Raw genomic sequence first — 20,713 nt, 5'->3', positions numbered from 1 at the left:
AATTTTCCTTTCAGTTACATACACCGGGTCACAATTTAAATTAGATTTTTTTACAGTGAATAATAGTATAAATTCTGAAAGCCATAGCTATGGCATTCTGTTAGGCCAGCTATGAATTTTTTTCAAATAAGAGAAAAGGATGAACTTTGTATTTGAGATAGAAAAAATGCTTAATTAATCCCTCCTTTAGGAATCTAACTCCTCATGGTAAACTATTACAGGTAAAGTTTGTTCTCTCTTAGGCTTTGCAATGTGGTTCTTTTTAAACCTTTTAGCTTTATCTCGCTGATTTTAGGGCCTTTTGTTTTAACCACGTTTTTATCTCTTTTCTGAGATTTTAAACATCTCAGTTCATCTGTTACTCCATTTCAAAAGTTAACTTTTCATAAGTGATTCCTTTATGTAGCAAACTCCTAGAGAGCTTCATGACTTCAGCATGAATATTTTATAATAAGACGTTCTAGAGGTAAATGTTCTCAGATCCAAGATTATATAGAGAAGCATGTCACGTATTGGCATTAACTTATTTGTAAAATGTTCTGGCTTGCTGTCCAACAGGGAGGTGGATTAGATGTGTTATCAGAGAGATTCCCACCACAACAAGCAACACCACCTTTGATGATGGACGAAAGACCCAACCTTTATTCCCAGCCTTATTCTTCTCCTTCACCTACTGCCAATCTCTCCAGCCCTTTCCAAGGCATGGTCAGGCAAAAACCTTCCCTGGGGACTATGCCTGTTCAAGTGACACCTCCCCGAGGCGCTTTTTCACCCAGCATGGGCATGCAGCCCAGACAGACTCTGAACAGACCTCCCGCTGCCCCCAACCAGCTGCGGCTTCAGCTTCAGCAGCGCTTGCAGGGACAGCAGCAGGTGAGCACTCTTTTTTAGCAGGTGATACATTTAAAGGCATGTGCTGGCTCCCTCTCTGAAATAAGAACAGCCTAATTGCTACAAGAAAGGTATTAAGTGGGAGTAGTCCCACAACCTTTGTGAAAGACTCAAAAAACTGTCCTTGGTCTGCTAGGACAAAATAAAGAACACGTTCATTCAGTTAAAGGCAACTGGCTCATAACAGTACTGTGAGACTTAAAATTTTAAAGCAAGTGGATTTTGTTTTTTGAGACAAAATATTTAGGACGAACGTCATATCATTATTAAATTAATAAAGAGAAATATGTAGCTTAATTTATCAAGTAGAGCACCAAAAGGTACTGTTATGATTGATTGATGGAACAGAAAATGGAATCTTTGTTGTTTGAAGTTGGAGTGATTGAAGCTTAATGATGTTATTATATTAGGAGAGTAGAGTAGAGGAAAGGATAGTTTGGGGGTCTGGGGAGTTGTGGGTGAGTTAAATCTTCTCTCTCATGACAGGTAATGAATGGGTATAATGGCATAAATATTTAAGATGGAATGAGCAGCACATACAGAGATAAGCATCAAGACCAAAAAAGCAAATGGTTAAAAGTATCGGCTCTGGGAAGTGGGACCAGCACTATAGATTGTTACTTCTTCTTATTTATCTTTTTGTATTTTTTTAACCATCTGTATGTATTACTTTGGATTTTCTGTAAAGTATTTAAAGCAATTTCCTAGAGTGTTAGAAATTCAGAAAGGAAGAGAAAGAAGGAACTAAATTATATTAGAAAGGCAATATTATATAATGTTATCGGAGCTCTAGATTCAAGTCCTACTTCTGACCTTACTTAGGTGGGTTGGCAATCAAATGATTTACCCTTTTAAAGCCTCTGATTTCTGATTATAGCCATAAAAGGAGACTAATAAATAACTCCTCTACCTCATCGGCGGTGTGTAGATTAGATGAGTTAGTACATGTAAAGATCTTAACATAGTGCCAGGCATGCAGTAACACTAAACACTAGCTCTTATTATCAAATTATATTCAGTAAATACAATAAGTAATATAAAATGAGTTTCCATTCCACTTAAAAAGAAGATGATGAAAGGGACAAAGAGAAAGGGAGCTCCAGACGAGATAGGATAAAATTATTAATGGTATAATAACAAAAAAAAGGAATACTGTTTAAAATTCTAGGGTGGAATAAAGAACTGAAAGAGCAATTAGGGGAAGAGAGGGAAGAAAAGAGAAATCTAGAAAGGAAATAGTAATGTGTTCTGAGTATTAGCTGAAGGTAAACTACCTCTTGCTATAACTTGTCATTATTCAGTAGAGAGCACAAGAGTAAGAAATGCTTATTGGTTCACAAAACATGTCATTCGCAAAACATATTTAGGGAGACTACTAGGTACTATGAGGAATACAAAGAATTAAGGAGATACAGGCAACTTTTAGAACTTCCCATCAGCTTGGAGTATTCCAAACATACACAACTGGAAACTTACATAACAGTGCAAGTAGTGATTAAGGGTTAACCCAAAAAGTAGAGGAAAACGTAGGTGTGCTGATTTTCATTTTACAGGGTAGAGTCAGTAAATACTGTTTAAAGGCAAGGGTTCATTGAGCAAGGCCAGATCAACAGTCTAGGTTAGGTTTGTGAATGGATGAGATAATAATTCACACGTAGTTTGGGGAAAAAAATCACTTTTACTTTGATTTTTTCCTAAAACAGCTGATAAGCAGAGGTAGCAATGCAGAGGGTACACATGAAATAAGGGTGCAAATAGACGAATGTGGCTCCTTGTTGCTTCCTTTAAATATCAGGGAGACATGTCCAAAGTTCGGTGGTCTTGGTAACCCAACAGAGTGAAATATCCATCAAGTTAGAGAAAGTTTTGAGCCCTGAGATATGTCAGTACACAAAACAACCTATAATGCCGTGTAAGACAATACTTTGCTACCAAATGAGCCTCATCATCCAGACCTACTTTCTGGGTTCTGGACCATAAGTTCTTCTGTATAACAGTGGGACATCCCAGTCCACAGTCTGTAAATGCTTGGAGTCTTCTGTGTGAGTTAAGGGCTCTCTGTGAGGTCTGGCCAAGGCTTATCTCCGTCATCGTTTCAGTTAAGATGCTTTCAGCAACATGGAAAGAAAAAACATCAATTCAAAGGAGTGAAACCATTTTTAAAAAGTATTTTGACTCAGATAATGAGATGATACAAAGTAGAGACAGGTTGAGGTGTGGTTACCTCACAGGCTCAAGAATGTTATTCAAGGACCTACGTTCTTTCTATCTTTTTACTCTCTAATCCCTGGCAACTAGAAAAATGGCTCCAGTGGTTACAAATATCACATGCACCTGTGCATCTTTTTCCGTAAGCCAAGAAACTTTTTCCAGGTTCTTGCCCTTCTTTCCTCCCTACCACTCCAAAAAAATAAAACAGGGGGAAAATTGTTTTTTCACATGTCTGGCCAGCCAGAACTGAGTCACATGTACACCCTTAACCACCTGATGGCAAGGATTGGCTTAGAGCACACAGTTAACCCCTTGTGCATGATTTGGGATAGTCAGCTGAACAAACTCCGAGTTTGTCATTGAGGAGGAAGGGGAGGGTAAATGGCTGTGAGTTGGCAATAACAATACCTGATAAAATCAAGAAATGGAGGTTTATTTAAAGTTGCACGTGTTGGGATCAAATTGGTGAACTGAGATGGAACACTTGCCCTTTCTCCTGCCTGAATTCCATTAGATGACAGGATGTATATTTTAAATGAATAAGTTCATATTAGTGCAGAGAAAAAGAAAAACACTAAAAATTGGCATACTAAAAATTAAGTGATTTTGAAATAGAAAGCAAACATGAGGAAGAAACAAAATAATCATATACGAACACTGCAACTGCTTATGTAGAAAATCCAAGAGAACCTACAGAGGACTTAGAATTAATTGAGAAGTTTCGCAGTGTTTCTAGAAAAAAAAAAAAAAAAACCCAAGAAATAAAGATTAATAGCAATCCTTTTTATTATCAACAACCAATTAGGAAATATAATTTCAAAATATGTTCCCAATTTATAAAACTTAGAAAATTATTAATCGTAATTGCAAGTTAAAAAAAAGATCCAAACGAAGATATTAGTGAGTTGAAAGACTATCATAAAGATGGCAATTTTGGGGGGCGCCTGGGTGGCTCAGTCGGTTAAGTGTCTGACTTTGTCTCAGATCATGATCTTATGGTCCCTGGGTTCGGGCCCACACCAGGCTCTGTGTCGACAGCTCAGAGCCCGGAGCCTGCTTCAGATTCTGTGTCTCCCTCTCTCTCTCTGCCTGTCCCCTACTCGTACTCTGTCTCTCTGTCTCAGAAATGAATGTTAAATTTTTTTAAAGATGACAATTGTTCTGAAATTAATTAAATTCAGTAGAATTCCAGTCAGAATCTCAACATGAAACTTAACAAATAAATGCTAACTTTATTTTAGAAGCATGAGTACGAAATCTTAAAGAAGGAGGATGAACTTGCCTTACCAGATACCAAGATTTAAAACCAAGCTTTGGAACTTAAAACAATGTGGAACTGTCATAGGGATAGACAGTTCTTCCAATTGGAACACAGTAGAGAACCCAGACATACACTCAGATGTATATAAAGATTTTATAAGGGACAGAAGTGGCAATCAGTGGAGAAAGGATGGCCTATAGAATAAATGCTAGTACGTTTGGCTGTCCATGAGGGGAAAAAATTCGATTCGATTCATTATCTCATGCCATGCACAAACATAAATTCTGGGTATTTTAATGACCTAAATATGAATATGAGATTTCTGTGGCCCTAAAAAAAATGACATAAAGGAAAAGGTTGATTTTTGCATTCCAAGTTTAAAACTTACAAAAGATAACAGGGCGCCTGGGTGGCTCAGTCTGTTAAGCCTCTGACTTTGGCTCAGGTCATGATCTCGTGGTTTGTGGGTTCGAGCCCTGCGTCAGGCTCTGTGTGGACAGCTCAGAGCCTGTAGCCTGCTTCGGAGTCTGTGTCCCTTCAGAGTCTGTGTCTCCCTCTCTCTCTGCCCCTCCCCCAGTCGTGCTGTGTCTCTCTCAGTCTCTCAAAAATAAATAAACATTAAAAAAAAAGATAACCATAAACAAGGTTAAAAGACAAGCCATAGACTCAGGGAAGATATTTGCAACCCCGTATAACTGACAAGGGATTAGTATCCAGAATATCTCAGATTCATAACATGGTGTTCATAATACACTTATCTCTCTAGATTGAAATCATCTGTTTACTTGTTGGTCATATCCTCTCATGCCTTCTTCCCTCTTGCGAAACACAGGAGATGTAAAACATCTCATAGGCAGGAATTTAGGACAGTGCCTGATGGTTTGAGAAAAGAAAGGTACAAACTCAGATCTACATCACAGTTTATTTCTTTTTAATGGATTTTAAGAAGATCAGTTTAAAAACCTATTTCTTGACCTTAACTATATCTCATTGACTGGAATATGTATGGTACACAAAGAGTAAAAAGATTCTAAGATTTTAAATTTTATTATACAGTTATGAATAATCCCTAGTTGGTGGGGGGGGGGGCAAGGGGAGGAAAAACACCCTAGGAAACTAGTAGAGATGCATTAGTTGATGGGGCGCCTGGGTGGCTCAGTCGGTTAAGCGTCCAACTTCAGCTCAGGTCATGATCTCACAGTCTGTGAGTTTGAGCCCCGTGTCAGGCTCTGGGCTGACAGCTCGGAGCCTGGAGCCTGCTTTGGATTCTGTGTCTCCCTCTCTCTCTGCCCCTCCCCTGCTCATGCTCTGTCTCTCTCTGTCTCAAAAATAAATAAAAACATTAAAAAAAAAAAGAATTTCTAAAGTTCTATTTTCAGAAAAGGACAACAGCAAAAATGGGTAGACCTGTTGCTTGTAGAAAATGGTATAACATTGGCTGATAAGAGATGTAATTATTCTGTTCTAGTTTTGTTTTCTTCTTCTCCAGCAAGGGTCCTCATACTCCCAAGAAAAGGATAATATGAAAAGGGAGGGGTGCCTGGGTGGCTCAGTCGGTTGAGCATTCAACTTCAGCTCCAGGTCATGATCTCACAGCTCGTGAGTTCGAGCCCTGCGTCGGACTCTGCGCTGACAGCTCAGAGCCAGGAGCCCACTTCGGATTCTGTGTCTTCCTCTCTCTACACCTAACCCACTCGCATTCTGTCTCTGTCTCTCTCAAAAATAAATAAATATTACAAAAATTTTTTTGAAAAGAGAGTAACAGTTGAGACAGGTAAAGAAATGTGATTACTTAGCCATCTTAAAACAAGTCAAGTCCACTTGTGTTATGTGTTAGGGTACTGAAGAAGGGTATGGAACTGGTAGAAGAACCACTATTGATAATTTTTTATATTATGTAGAAAATAGAAGTAACCAGAAAGTAGAACTAAGATCAAAGGGCAGAAAATACAGGGAGGCAAATTTCACCTCTAGAATTCTGACAATGAAAACTGCCTGATGTAAGAATGAGCTTCTTTAAAAGAACTCCTTGTCAAAAATTTACACGGTGGCTGAATCCAGGTTTTCAATCTTGGCACTCTTGAAAGTTTGGGATAGATAATTCTAGTTATAGGGCACTTTCCCATTCATTTAAGAACGTTTAGCAGCATCCCTGACCTCTACCCATTAGATGCCAGTAGGAGCCTTTCCCCAAGACAGCCAAAAATGTCTTCAGACATTGCTAAATGTCTCTTGTGGGGCAGAATCATCCCTGATTGAGAACCTCTAGCTAGGTAATCATCTTTTAGTTTTCCTATAGAAGGACTTCTTGGTAAGGCATTGGAAAAAAAAACAAAACATTCAGACAGACAAAATGTCAGCTGGTCTGAACTCTGGGTGTGTGTGTGTTTGTCTGTGTGTGTGTGTGTGTGTCTGTGTGTGTGTGTGTGTGTGTGTGTGTGTGTGTGTGTGTGTGTGTGTGAGAGAGAGAGAGAGAGAAAGGGGGGGGTGTTTTATACATGTGGGTTGAGTTTGTACTGTTCCACTGGCCTCAAGCCCCACATTTCCTTTTATAATAAAAGTCTTTTGACCTGGCCTCTGTAGACTTTTGAATTTATGTCCCCAGCTGTAAAGACTACTGACCTCTCTCCACCCACCAACCAAAAGTCAAGATTTCCAAGGAGTTAAAGGATATGGTGATCATTTTGGGAAGACTTCCTTGGCAGAAATAGAGCTTGATCTGCTTGCTAGATAATGGGTAGCAGTTTAGTAGGTCAGAGTGAGGCAGCTGTACACTGCATTAGTCAGGTTGTGCACAGAGATGGTCAAGGGGAGGATGGGGAAATGAATAAGAATTATTTCAAGGGCAGAAACAGATCAATTTTGCAGAAAGTGCTTGTAGATTGCAGTAATTTCTTCTACTTCCAAAAATAGCCTGTTTATTTTCCAAGGTAGTAATATATTTCCTAAGGTTATTTTCTCAATTTTACTACTTCTCAGGCATCTTTCCTCCATCCCCACCCATTGCATTCTCACACTGTCTCACAATTCCAAGAATATATAAAGCTGTAAGTTTGGAATCCCAACTCCCACTCCCCCAGCAACGTTACTTGTCTTCATCACTGCGTATTCGTGTATTTTCACCTGTCCTCATTGCTTTGTCTTCTGTTTTTAGACTCGCTGTACTTTCTGCCTCAGGTTAACTCTGCCATCCTCCTGCCAGCTGGCATTCTCATCTTTCAAGGTCCCATTGAGCTCACTCATGCCCTTGGTCCCTCCCTTCATGTCTTCGGCTGAGTTAGTTGTAGACATCCCTGTATACACACGTACAGCACTTGTGGGTGGTGCCATTCTGTATTGGCCTGTGCCACTCAACAGAGAATTCCTGGAGGAAAGAAATATGCTCACCTCTTTAGCCTTCAAACCTTATGTAGTATCTTGCATACAGTTAGTTTTGTTTTGTTTTGTTTTGTTTTGTTTATAAATCTTCATAAAATTCATGGTGTATTTAAACGTATGTCGGTGGTCTGTAGAATTTAACAAGTATATAGATTTTTGTACTTAGGAGTCCCTTTGACTTTTAAAACCATAATGTTCATATCTTTATTTTTTAAGCGATTCCAAATGTTTTATCATATTCCACAAATGTCTGAAAATTTTCATTTTAATCCTTATATTCTGTTGAGCTTTCCCCCCAAAAACAGTTTGTTTTCTGACCTAATGGGAGTCAGAAAATTAATGAAACCAGAATTAAGAATTGAGCTGTTTGGAAATGGGTGATTTCATCACTTTTTACAACAATATGGATTTTCTTACAAAACTTTCTTAGTCTTTCTAGTTTGCATTTAGTATATTGGAATATATTAAATGTATTAAAATGTAAACTATATTGACATGTTAATGTGTTTATTAGTAATTTATGTTATAAAATACCATATAAACACAAAATAGTATTGATATTGTTGCTGTTATCTCTCTGAACAGTTTATTCATATCAAATTTTTGAGCAAGAAATTCTTTAAGCTATAGATTGTTTATCAGGAAATATCACTTCCAAGGATGCTTGTTTTGTTACCTGATAAAGTTAAGGAATGCCTATGACCTGGAACCCTAAGTCCAATACAGACAGCGTCTTCCAAACTAGCGTTCCATACAAGATTGTTCTGTAGTCATGTTAATGGCTACGTGTCAGGAAAAAAGGTTTCTGAGAACAAGTTGCATAGTATAACGCCTTCTTGAAGACCCATAGTGTGCTTTGGTCAATTAAAGGCTCATAGAATTACTGCAGTAAAGAAATCTGTTTCACCTTGTGTAACCCATCATTTCCAATACTTAATACAGCACAGCATGCTATTTTCCTGGCACATCTATTAATATCCTGCAGAACAGTGTTCTTTAGAACACCAATTTGGGAAATGCTGGTCTAAAGTAATTACTTCTTCTAGTTAAATAAATAGTCTATTTTCTCAAACCATTTGTTTCTTACATAATTCTCTTCAGTGAATGAAATCATGTTGGATTTCCCCAAATATGTACCCATCCGACAGTCAGTCTTCAAATGAGAAGTGCCTCAACTTTTCCATTCATCTTCCAAACTTTTATAGAATGTGCCCTATTATATACTTATTTTTATATTTACAAGTGTTTAAGACCAAGGGCTGATGTTTCTTTTCTCTCCATTATTGTACTTGACTGAAATAATTAAGTATTAGCATGTTTTAAAAAGTACGCTGTATGTACGATATGTGTATATACCTATCTGCATATATATATATGTATATATATATATATATATGTACATGAATATGGATTCTGCTTTTAAATGCTTTGTCATATTTGGTGTTCTGTAGACAAGAAGTATTTGATAAATGTTAGGAATTGCCAGCCTTTTGGCAAATAAACATGGGAAATAATCTTACTAAACCTGTAATACTACTTGTTAGTAATCAATAAAAAGTTTGTGTCACTCTGTGAGGGCCAAAGTATATATTTGCATATAGAAATATGATATCTCATTGTTTACATTTTTCTCTAGTTGATACACCAAAATCGGCAAGCTATCTTAAACCAGTTTGCAGCAAACACTCCTGTTGGCATCAATATGAGATCAGGCATGCAGCAGCAGATTACACCTCAGGTACTGTGAGAAAACCAGGCATTGTTAGTACTCCTCCAGCCCGAGCTGTGTTTCTCCAAGTGTTGACTGGAGTGTCTGAAATGGTCTGTGAATTGATCTTCTTATGTAGTAGTCCAGCTTTCTTCTAGAATGAATTTATAATCGACTTGTGATACCCCTTACTGATATTTGATCTGAAGCCAAGGGTTCCTTGTTTGGTTTTATTGGTATTGTTGTCACTGCTATTAGATACCCGATGAATAAGTAGAAAACTCTTACTGCTATCCCAAATAATACCAGTAATAAGAAGCCTAGATAAGAAACTGTGTGAATGGTAGCTGAAACCTGATCAAAACTCAGTTACGTTGCTGAGTTATCTTACCTACCTTGTGTTCTCTGCTCAGTCTGAGCATCAGCATTTTCTATTTATTTTTCATTTGTTTTAACAATCCTTGGATATGAACCCCGAGCCACTGGAACTTTAAACATAAAAAGAATTGGGTAGCCTTCTGAGTCTTGTCTAGTACTCACTCCCTGCTTAACTTCCACACATACTTTAATATTTTTGCTTCAACCACTTTTTTTATGTTTCCTTAACCAAGGTGACACACAAATTTGGGAGATGAGGAATTTTAGAGAGGATTCAAACAACTTTTCTTTTCTCCATGAAATGCACCTAGATGGATTTGGGCAAATACAGGAAGCTAACTGTTAACCAAAAGGATAAATATTGACAGAAACTACTGTTAAGCAGCAGACATTGGTGTCTTCATGGATCCATACTTGGGTTTCTCTGTTTTAAGAAACATCAGTGATTAGGTCATACAAGGTTAATTAGGTTATAAGGAAAGAAGACCCCACTTTTGGAATTCACATAAAGATGATTTGTGTCAGAAAGTCATATGTCACAGTTTCTTCTAGATTGGACTATATCTGGTTGGCAAGTTTAATTTTAAAGGAGCTATATGCTCTAACCTGATCCTCAGTCTGAATTGAAATTTTCTGAGGAAGGCTTTATTGACATGCCATATTGCTTTACGGGTTAGACCAAAAAGTGATTTTAGCCTACTTTTATGGCTTCCTTTATCATTCCTACTGTTACAGCTGTTAAAATACGTACTCCAATGCCTGGAGCAGTCTTTACTGCAACAATGATATAAAATAGCTGGTTCCATTTATTTCTGTTTATTATTTTATTTCTAATGAATTATTTTCTTTTTAAGTAACAATTTATTTGGCACTGGATCCTGGATTTCTGATTCTTCCTTTTTAAACAGTATTTGTAGGTTTTTCTAATTGTAAAGGTAATACATGTTCATTATAAATAATTTGGAAAATATAGGAAATATGAAGAAAATTAAAATCAACTATAATCACATTTTATTCATGAAAGTGGAATAACTGATCTTAGTGCAAAAAGGCAGGGGCACACCTGGGTGGCTCAATCAGTTGAGTGTTTTGACTCTTGATTTCAGCTCAGGTCATGATCGCGTGGGATCATGATCGTGGGATCGAGCCCCGTGTCAGGCTCTGCCCTGGTGGCACGGGGCTTGCTTGGGATTTTTCTCTCTCTCCCTCAAAATAAATAAGTAAACATTAAAAAGGGAGGGGACTAAGAAACACAGTAAATTTGGGGGAAATGAAAAAGAAAAAAGTCTCGTAACAACCTAAAGTCAGATAAGATCGAAGTCATAGTGATAATTGCTACATATTTTGTTGTCCCAAGCTACTAGGCTTTATCCTGTAAGCTTTCCAAAATAGGTGGCGATGATAACAATATTAATAAGTGAGGATTTGTTTTCTCCTTTGCAGCCACCCCTGAACGCCCAAATGTTGGCACAGCGCCAGCGGGAGTTGTACAGCCAACAGCACCGACAGAGGCAGCTAATACAGCAGCAAAGAGCCATGCTCATGAGGCAACAAAGCTTTGGGAACAACCTCCCTCCCTCATCTGGACTGCCAGTTCAAATGGGGAACCCCCGTCTTCCTCAGGGTGCTCCGCAGCAATTTCCCTACCCACCAAACTATGGTACAAATCCAGGAACCCCACCTGCTTCTACCAGCCCGTTTTCACAACTGGCAGCAAATCCCGAGTCAACCTTGGCCAACCGCAACAGCATGGTGAACAGAGGCATGACAGGAAACATGGGAGGACAGTTTGGCACTGGAATCAATCCTCAGATGCAGCAGAATGTCTTCCAGTATCCAGGATCAGGTATGAGGATTACACCTCTATGCTGCTTTATTACGTGTACGTACAGGCTCACTGACGGTGAGGCAGTGAGCTGAAGAAGAAAGACGCTGACCTGGGAGTCAGGAGATCCAGGCTTCAGACTCCTCTCTTGCCACTAATGGCTCATTGAAGCTCGTTGAAAGCTAAGATGATTAATGACACGATCCAGAAGGACCTGTCTGATTCTAACATTTTTAACATTTGTCTGCAAAGCATATTCTTTTATTTTCTTACTTTCTGTCACGGGTCCTTGTGAGAATCTCATGAGAGTCCACTTCAGACAGTGAGTTGAAGTACATTAACCCAAAATTTGCCTACAGTATTTTCCTTATGTTGGAGATTTTGGTCTTTTGATAGTTTATATAGGGATAACACATCTTTACAAAGTGTCTCAGACTTCTCATTGGAGCACTCTTAGCTGTTTAAGTTACAAGCTATTCCTCTGGAATATCAGGAACTTTCTGGCTTTCAGAAGGTTTTTTCCTTTTTAAGCTTTTGTTTGCACTGTCTCCCTTCTATTCTCTTTGTCCTAGCGGATGATGTCCCTTTAAATTTTACTTCTGTCGCTTTCAGATTCTAATGGGTAGTGGCAATAAAACACATTTGTTTAATCCATGATATTTAATCAAACTTTGATGCAAATTTAATGGCAAATTCCTGGGGAAAAATTGAAACAAATCCCTTCATTTTATAAGTGAAAGAAAAAGTGAATTATAAGGCAGCCTAAAAATGAATTTCCATGAGAAGGCTGCTATTTGACTTGAATAAAATGTTGAGGCTCTATAGAGATTTCTTACATGGCAATATGCTTATCAACTTTGACAGCCAAATCAATGTAGACTTTCATTCTGGTGGCAACAAGTACTAAAATCCTGTGACTATCAAATTAAGTTATCTAGGGAGACTTGTGTCAGACAGCACCAGAATTCTCTAAAACCTTTTACTCAAAATTATGTCATATCAGTTCCTTTGTCCTCAGCACAATGAAGTCATCTTTGGCTGGCTTATATCACTGACAATATCTGTATGGGCAAGAAAAGGATTATAAATCCATATCCTAATTATAATATCGTCTGAACCTTTTGAAGGCCACTTTCATGTGTCTTACGATTTCTGCATGCAAAGAACTTGACAAGGCTTTTTCACTTTATTCCAGCCTGCTGAAGTACTTCCTCCAACGTTAGAAGACTCCATTAGATATCTCTTTCCCCACTGCTCTTCAAAAGGCAACTTAGCCCAGACAGCAAATAGAGTTGCATTCATAATATTGATTACAGAGCCTCAAATCAAAAGATTATCTCGTTCACTGGTGAAAAAAAAATAGCTGTGAGTAAGCCAAACATTAGTAAACTCCCCAAAGACTCTTTTCTCTTAAAAAAATAAGAATGAAAACAGTACTTCTATCTATTTTCAGTCATGCTCTTTAACACCTCTTCTCTGGAAAGCCAAGAAAGAACTTCCTATCCCGCTCTGGTTCCTCCACAAAGCCACCTAGAAAAGCAGGGCTTCAGAACCCCATTGCCAGTGAAATTGACAAGATTTCTTTCAGAGTTGTGGGTCTAGTCTGATCTGTTGTGGTACACAGTGATTGAGATAATGAGCTGGTGGAGTTTACTTCTCTAAGCCGCACAGCTGGATGTGTTGCTACCCTTTGTAAGGCTCTATCTGGTACATGGATTTTTCTTCTAGTCCAAATTTTGATGGGCAGGAAAATGCTTTTCACAAAGTAAGAATTCATCTTTGGTAAAGTCAGCATTCATACTACAAACAAAACCCAGACGCTGGATGCACTCGGGAGAGTGGTTGTTTTCATCCAGGTGCAAATTGAAATGAATGACAGAGCTTTCAGTTCTTCCCTGAACTGCTTCAAAATAATAGGGGGGAATTGGCAGTTTTTCTGGAGAGCAAAAGAACATTTAAAGAGGCAATGTTTTTAGTTTTTCCACTGCTCTAAGTTACAACCTCATTCCAACATTATCAGCAGTCTGGTAGAAATCTTCAAGACCAGGTTTTGTGGGAATACAAACTCAAGTTCTGGAAAAGTTTTCAGCCTTTTCAAATGAGGCCTTCTTTCAAAAAATAAAATAAAATCAAGGCCGCCACGTGTTTTTATAAATAAAATTTGTAACATAAAGTTTGATTGTAACCATCCTCATTAGTTTACATAGTGTCATCTGTGGTTGGCTTCATACAGAGTTGAGTAATTATACCAGAAACCTTGTAGCCTGCAAAACCAGAAATATTTCCCATCTGGCCCTTGGCAGAAAAAGTTTGTTGTGTTCATTGATGATAGTAAAACCAAAAGTTGAATTCATTAACTTTTGTCTTTTGCTTTGGCGTCTTTTCAATATAGGCCCAAAGTAAATGAAGGAATGTGTGGGTAATATTAATGGCAGAGTATGCTTTCTTTTATTTCCAAAAACCACAAACTTTTCTAGACTATCGTGCCTCAATGATGAGTGCACAAGAACAGAATTAGACATTTAAAATTTATTTGATACTAAGGTGATATTTAAAGTAAATATGATGGAAATTTTTACAAAATTTTGTACCCACTTCATGAATTCCTTGAAGCCAGTCCACAGCTCCCTGTTCTGTGAACTACAGTAAACATGCTACTCCACCCATTCCTCCTAAGTGATCTCATCTACTCCTGTGGCTTCAGTGACCTCTTCATGCTAATGACTCTCTTCTGTATCCCTAACCAGATCTCTTGGCTCTTGTGCACAGCTGCCTGATGACAGACATACTTGAATTTTCTTTTGACCAGCACCCAAATTCAACTTGTCCAAAGTTGGACTCATCAGTTCCTCTTCCCCTTCTCTCCATGTCTCAGTGTTCCAGTTGTAACAGACTTCTCAAGTTCCAAGGAAGAGTGCATACCTCACTTTCTTTACTTACTAGGCCTTGTACATCCTGTATCCTCTGTCTCAAACCAATATCCTTCATTCACCTGCCTCATTCCTGTTCCTCCCGTCTTCCAGAGATGCCTCCTCTGGGAAGCCTTCCCTGACTGCTCCCAATCATAAGCACCCATCACCCTGTCTTACAGCCACTTGTTCACCTACCTGCCTTACTTTTAAACAGCAAGGTCCTTGATTGAACAAAGCATTAACCCTTTTAGTTTCTCTGTTGCTTAGCACAGTGATCTGGTGGGGAGAGTAGCTGCTCAATGAATCTTTGAAGAAGTAAATGAATGGAAAGATGAATCCCCTTTCTAGTTGCTGCTGCCAAATGGCCGTGATACTGTTTATGGTCCAACAGGAATACTTAGCCTGGTCTAGGCAAAGACAGAACTATAGAAATTTTAAACTGGAAGGAACTAGATTGTCTAGTCCAAGGGATCCCAAGGTCCAGTGTGATAGCGGGGCCAGAATCAGAATTCTGACTACCCCTCCAGTTATCATTCACAAGCTGGTTCTTCGGACTAAAATGAGGTCATCTGATAAGGAAAACAGAATGTGAGATGAGTCCAGAAAGAAATGTCAGAAACTATGCTGATATACTTGCAATCTCTTACATCGTGTTCAACTTTGATTCTATAGAATAATGTCCAGAATACAATAAGTATCTTTTCCTCCCCCACATATATATTTTTCTGAAAATAATTATTTCACCATTAGTGAGGTTAAGAATGCATTAGGAACCAAGAAGCAATTTTTCAAAGATCGCAACCAAAATGGTTAAAATTTAGAATGTGTGCAGATAGTCAACATATAAATGAAGGTGTTGGGGGGAAAAACCACCTTCTAGAGTCATAGATGAAAACAATAATTTCTCCATATATTCTGACTCAAATTATTTATCAGAGATTAAATTACACATGGAGGAAGCAGCAGAGAGAAAATCTGTAGCTTTATTTATAAAATCTTTACCAAGAAAAAAGTAAACATATAATGAAAGAAAAAACAATAGGAAGTCTACAGTTGGCTCAGCTTTCACAGAAAATTTTAAATATTTTTAAAATTGTAGCCTATTTAAAAAAAAAAAATTGGATAAGTTAACTACATTTCTAGCCAGGTTAACCAAACAAAAAGAGAAAAATCATTATAACAATGGCAAAACACAGAATATGCAATTATATTTATAAAGAGACATTAAAAACACAGAAACATGCTTATGATATAATCATAAGGGAAAGAAGCAGGTCACAAAATTGTGCAACATTTTATAAAGGAAGATTTGAAGGAATTATACTAAATTATAGATAATCAAATTATGACATTATTTTTTTTCTGTACCTTTATAACTTTCAGTACCTCAAAAGTATTTAACTATGAAATGTATTTTGTCAGGAAAAAAATACAAAGTGCCAGCATAACAGAAATCCTAGAAAAGAAATCCATTTTTACTCTTTTAAACTATTATGGACTTACACTTTTGCCTAAGGTGGAATAACAGGAACCAGATTTATTCTCCCATCTGAAACAAACAAAAAATCAAAGTACATTAAACCATAGTTCTTGAAATTGTCCAGACCATGCTACATGGAGAGGGAATCCAACAGGAGCCAGTGGTTTCTCTGAGTCGAGCCCATGGAACTGGGAGTCCAGGAAAGCCAGGCAACTAGAGGTCTCAGGAAAACTAGAGGTCTCATAGGACAAGGAAGGAGTCACACAGAGAGCCACAGAGATGTGCACAGGGTCCCGCTCAGGTGTGTGTGTGTGTGTGTGTGTGTGTGTGTGTGTGTGTGTACAAACCAATGCTAGGGAAAAACACCTGGAAAGATTATAGAGAACAATCTACAAAGTTCGCACAGGGCCAGCTTCTCTTCCCACCAGCCAGAATTAAAAGCCTCATAATTCGTGGGATGTCAAGTAGAATACTCAGAAGGGTTTTGCGTCAGTAATAGGGCAAAATATGCCCTAAACTCTGCTCTTGTCCCTTAAGGTACAAGACCCAAAAGAATTAAACTGTCTCCATACAATCTAACTACAACCCAGACAAAGTTTGAAAATAGTTAAAGGACTTTTAAAAATCTAGCACCTAACAAGGTAAAATCCACAAGGTCTGGGTTCCGAACTTTTTAATTACCAAGCACCCAAAGATTCAAGATAATAAAACCAATGATAAGGAGAAAAATCAGTCATCAAAACCAACTCAAATCACACAAATGATAGAATTAATAGACAGGACATTGAGTCATACAATTGTCTCAATGTATAATTTATAATAATTATACATTCTGTATGGTCAAGAAACTGGAGGAAAGCTTGAACATACTAAGTAAAGGTAAGAATGATATAACTAAAACCAAAATCAAACTTTTGGAGAAAAGAAGGACAGTGTCTGAGATGAAAAGTATAGTAGATGGGATAAAAAGGAGATTAGGCATTACAAAAGAAAAGATTCATGAACTTGAAGATATAACAATGGAAACTGTATAAAATGAAATTGGAAAAAGACTGAAAAGATGCTAAATTCACTCCAAATTGATCTCATAATTCAATGCAGTCAAAATGTCAGCATGCTTTTTGAAGAAACTGACAAGCTTCTCCTAAAATTTATATGGGAATGTAAAGGACCCAGAGTAGCCAAGACAATTTTGAAAAAGAAAAGCCAAGTTGGATGACTGTCAGTTTCAAAAATTACCATAGAGTTACATCAATGAGGACAATATAGTATTAGTACAAGTGTGGACACATAGATCACTGCAACAGAATAAAAATCCATAAATAAACTGTTAATGTTATGGCCAGCTGATTTTCAACACAATTATATCAATAGCTGCTAATAAGAATTACCCTGCATAGAGGGGCACCTTGGTGGCTCAGTTGGTCAAGCATCTGACTCTTGATTTTGACTCAGGTTATGATCTCACAGCTCGTGAGTTCGATCCCCACGTCGGGCTTGTGCTGACATTGCAGAGCCTGCTTCGGATTCTGTCTCTCCCTCTCTCTCTCTCTCTCAAATAAATAAACTTAAAAAAAAAAAAAAAGAATTGCCCTGCATAGAAAGGAATGAACTACCAATAAATGCTACAGAATGGTCAACCTCAAAAACACTAAGAAGCCAGACACAAAAGACCTTATAGGATTACGTATATGTGAGAATTCCCCAAAAGGCACATCTGTCAAGACAGAAAGCAGATCAGTGGTTGCCTGAGGCTGGAGATAGGAGAAAGGAATGACTGTAGACAGGCATCGGAGGCCTTCAGGGTGATAGATGCATGGCTCCATATGGTTTACTAAAAATCATTGAGTTGTGCAGTTCGATGAGTGAATTTGAGGCTATGTAGATTATATCTCAATAAAGCTTAAAAGGAAAGGACAGGGAAGGGAAGAAGGGCCCACAAAGGTGACTGAGGCATGGACAGAAAAACTTTGTCATTTTTCATTTCACACATGCATTTGTCTTAGCCTTTTTCCCTTTTTCCCTTTCTAACTTATTTTTATGACACAGGTAATCTGACATACATGTCTTTCACACTTAAAAATTTGTGTAAGCAAAGAACAGAAAAAAAACCATTATACATAATCTTGGTACCCAAATCAATATCTCAGTTAATAGAAAGCATTCTTCCAAACTTATTTTATGTTTACTTGTCTGACTGTTTATACTGAAATTTCCGGCCTTATTTTGAAGAAACTGAAATGTTTTCTCTACTCTGTTGAATAGGCTATTTCTAACTTCTAGTATGACAGATCCTTGGCGGGGGGGGGGGGGGGGGGGCGCTTGGTTTTTTTTTATGGGATTAATAAATTTATAGTATTCACTTAAATTAATTTGTGTTAATTTGCAGGAATGGTTCCCCAAGGTGAGGCCAGCTTTGCTCCATCTCTAAGCCCTGGGAGCTCCATGGTGCCGATGCCAATCCCTCCCCCTCAGAGCTCTCTGCTCCAGCAGACTCCACCCACTTCGGGGTACCAGTCACCAGACATGAAGGCCTGGCAGCAAGGAGCAATGGGAAACAACAAGTAAGGGGCAGTTTTTATATATGAACATCCCTGATCCTCTGCAGCACAGAACACTCCTGCCTTCACAATCCAAATAGATTATTGGCTACTGCCATTTGCAAGTTCCTGGAACTGAATTTTGTGTTTTAGCAAAGAAAAATAATGACTTTTAAATCCTTTAAGTTTCAAGTCGTTTTTAAGACAAATCTGTATGTTTACAGTATGGAAAAGTGACCTAATGTCCCCCAACCTTTCCATCCCACCCCCAGCACACCTGAAGAATGTGATCAACTCCCGTGTGTAACAGAGCTTCCCTGGGACAGATATAGAAATGGGCACTTTAAAAAAAAAAAAAAAGTCATTCTTTATAAAAACACTTAAAAATCCTAAAAGTCTTAGGGGTGCCTGGGTGGCTCGGTCGGTTAAACATCTGATTCTTGATCTCAGGTCAGGTCTTGATCTCAGGGTCGTGAGTTCAAGCCCTGCGCTGGGCTCCATGCTGGGCATGGAGCCTACTTTAGAAAATCCTGAAAATCTAAAGCAAGAATGGCAAAACATCAGAATTCACTAGAGCTGAATAGTGAGCATACAGGTTTCACCCTTCTCAGCACGTTTGAAAGATCTCATAGCAACAGCAAAGGTTTTGAGGCTTCTAAGGCCATTCTGCCTCATCCAGCTTTTTGAATCTCTAGATTTTCAGTGGCCTCACCTTGCCCATTCTGCTTAGAATTATCTCACGGATGTCATTTTCCCCCCAAATCCTGGCTGCTGAACTTTTCACACTTCACTTGAGTTTTATAAGGGTTTTAATTAGGTTGTGTCTTGGTTCTAATGACAGGGAAGCCGTTTGATCTGACAACATAATAAGTAAGGCAGTTAAAGTTGAAAACTTAAGACCATATTCTCCTAAAGTTCACTGAAAGGTGAGAGGAAATCTTCCCTTTTGAGAACTGCGTAGCTCTTAGTGAGGACTGTGTGTGAATTAGGTAGAAATGGAACCATCTATATAACCTGCAGGAAGAAGTTAGTCTCCTAATGTGTTCTAATCCCAGCTTCCTAAATTCACTTTAGAGTCCATGGTCCATGATTATAAACCCAACTAAACTCTTGCTCCATACCTACACCTAAGCACTTAAACGTGTCTTGGTAAAAACAAGGTCCGGCTGACAGGTCCACACCCTTTTACAGTTAAATTCCCTGAAAGACTGTACTCTAATGCTACCTCTCCTTCCATTCCTTGTTGGCCAGTCAGGCTTTCTTCCCTGCCGCTTTTCCAGAGTATTCTTGTCAAGGTAGGCAAGACCTCTACAATGCCAAATGCAGGGATCGTTGGTAGCATTTGATATAGTTGAGCATTTATTCTTTCTTGAAGCCCCTTCTTCATTTGGGTTCTGGAACAGCTTTCTCTCTTGAGAAAGGTGACTCTCATCCTATCTCTTGGTGTCCTCCACTGGATTTCCTCATCTCCCTGACCTCCACTTGAAATCCTCAGAGCTCATTCTGTCTACTTGCTCCCTTGGTTATGCCATCCACTGTTAACGGCTATAAATGCCCATGTTGATGCTCCTGACTCCCCGCTTTAAATCTCCAGCCCCGACTTCTCCCCTGAACACCATGGTGTACATCCAGCTGCTCAGTCAACATCCCAGTCAGAAATCTGATAGGCATCTAAAACTTACCACGGTCTTCTTCCCCAAAGCTCCTCTCCTACCTTTCCCCATCTCCGTAAACTACAACCTCATTCTTCCAGTTATTCAGGAGAAACCCTCTTATCTTTCCCTCACATCCCACATCAGACATGCCATCAGCAAATCACATCAGCTTCTTAGCAGCTCTCACTTCTTACCCGTCCCACTTGTACTCTTTAGTGTGAGCCACCATCTTTTTCCAGGACCGTGCAGTAGCCTTCTGTCTCCTGCTTCCACCCTCATTCCCCTGCCGTGTAATCTCCGCATGGTAGCCAGAGTGATGCTTTCAGAACATGGGCAGTATGTCAGTCCATTACTCAGAACTCACCAACTTACTCAAAGTACAATATAGGGCCTGTGAAGCCCACATGATCTTGTTCCTGGGTACCTTCTGACCTCAGCTGCTATTGCCATCACTCAGTCTGCCACACTGGTGTC

The 20,713-nt window shown here is 38.6% G+C and overlaps 1 protein-coding gene across 16 annotated transcripts in view; it reads left to right on the top strand.

Annotated features, from left to right (window-relative positions):
- Positions 1 to 20,713, top strand: part of NCOA1 (nuclear receptor coactivator 1) — a 241,278-nt gene that overhangs the window by 208,203 nt on the left and 12,362 nt on the right. For 15 of the 16 annotated variants that reach the window (XM_049651968.1, XM_049651961.1, XM_049651964.1 and 12 more), the window contains 4 exons: positions 559 to 873; positions 9,378 to 9,479; positions 11,271 to 11,673; positions 18,434 to 18,608. In XM_049651968.1, the coding sequence (XP_049507925.1) occupies positions 559 to 873; positions 9,378 to 9,479; positions 11,271 to 11,673; positions 18,434 to 18,608 (995 nt within the window). The remainder of the gene's footprint in view (positions 1 to 558; positions 874 to 9,377; positions 9,480 to 11,270; positions 11,674 to 18,433; positions 18,609 to 20,713) is intronic. The other variant, XM_049651971.1, reaches the window with a different exon arrangement.

Source organism: Panthera uncia, assembly GCF_023721935.1.
Source record: "Panthera uncia isolate 11264 chromosome A3 unlocalized genomic scaffold, Puncia_PCG_1.0 HiC_scaffold_12, whole genome shotgun sequence".
NCBI lineage: Eukaryota > Metazoa > Chordata > Mammalia > Carnivora > Felidae > Panthera > Panthera uncia.
This window is presented reverse-complemented; position numbering and strand designations above follow the sequence as displayed.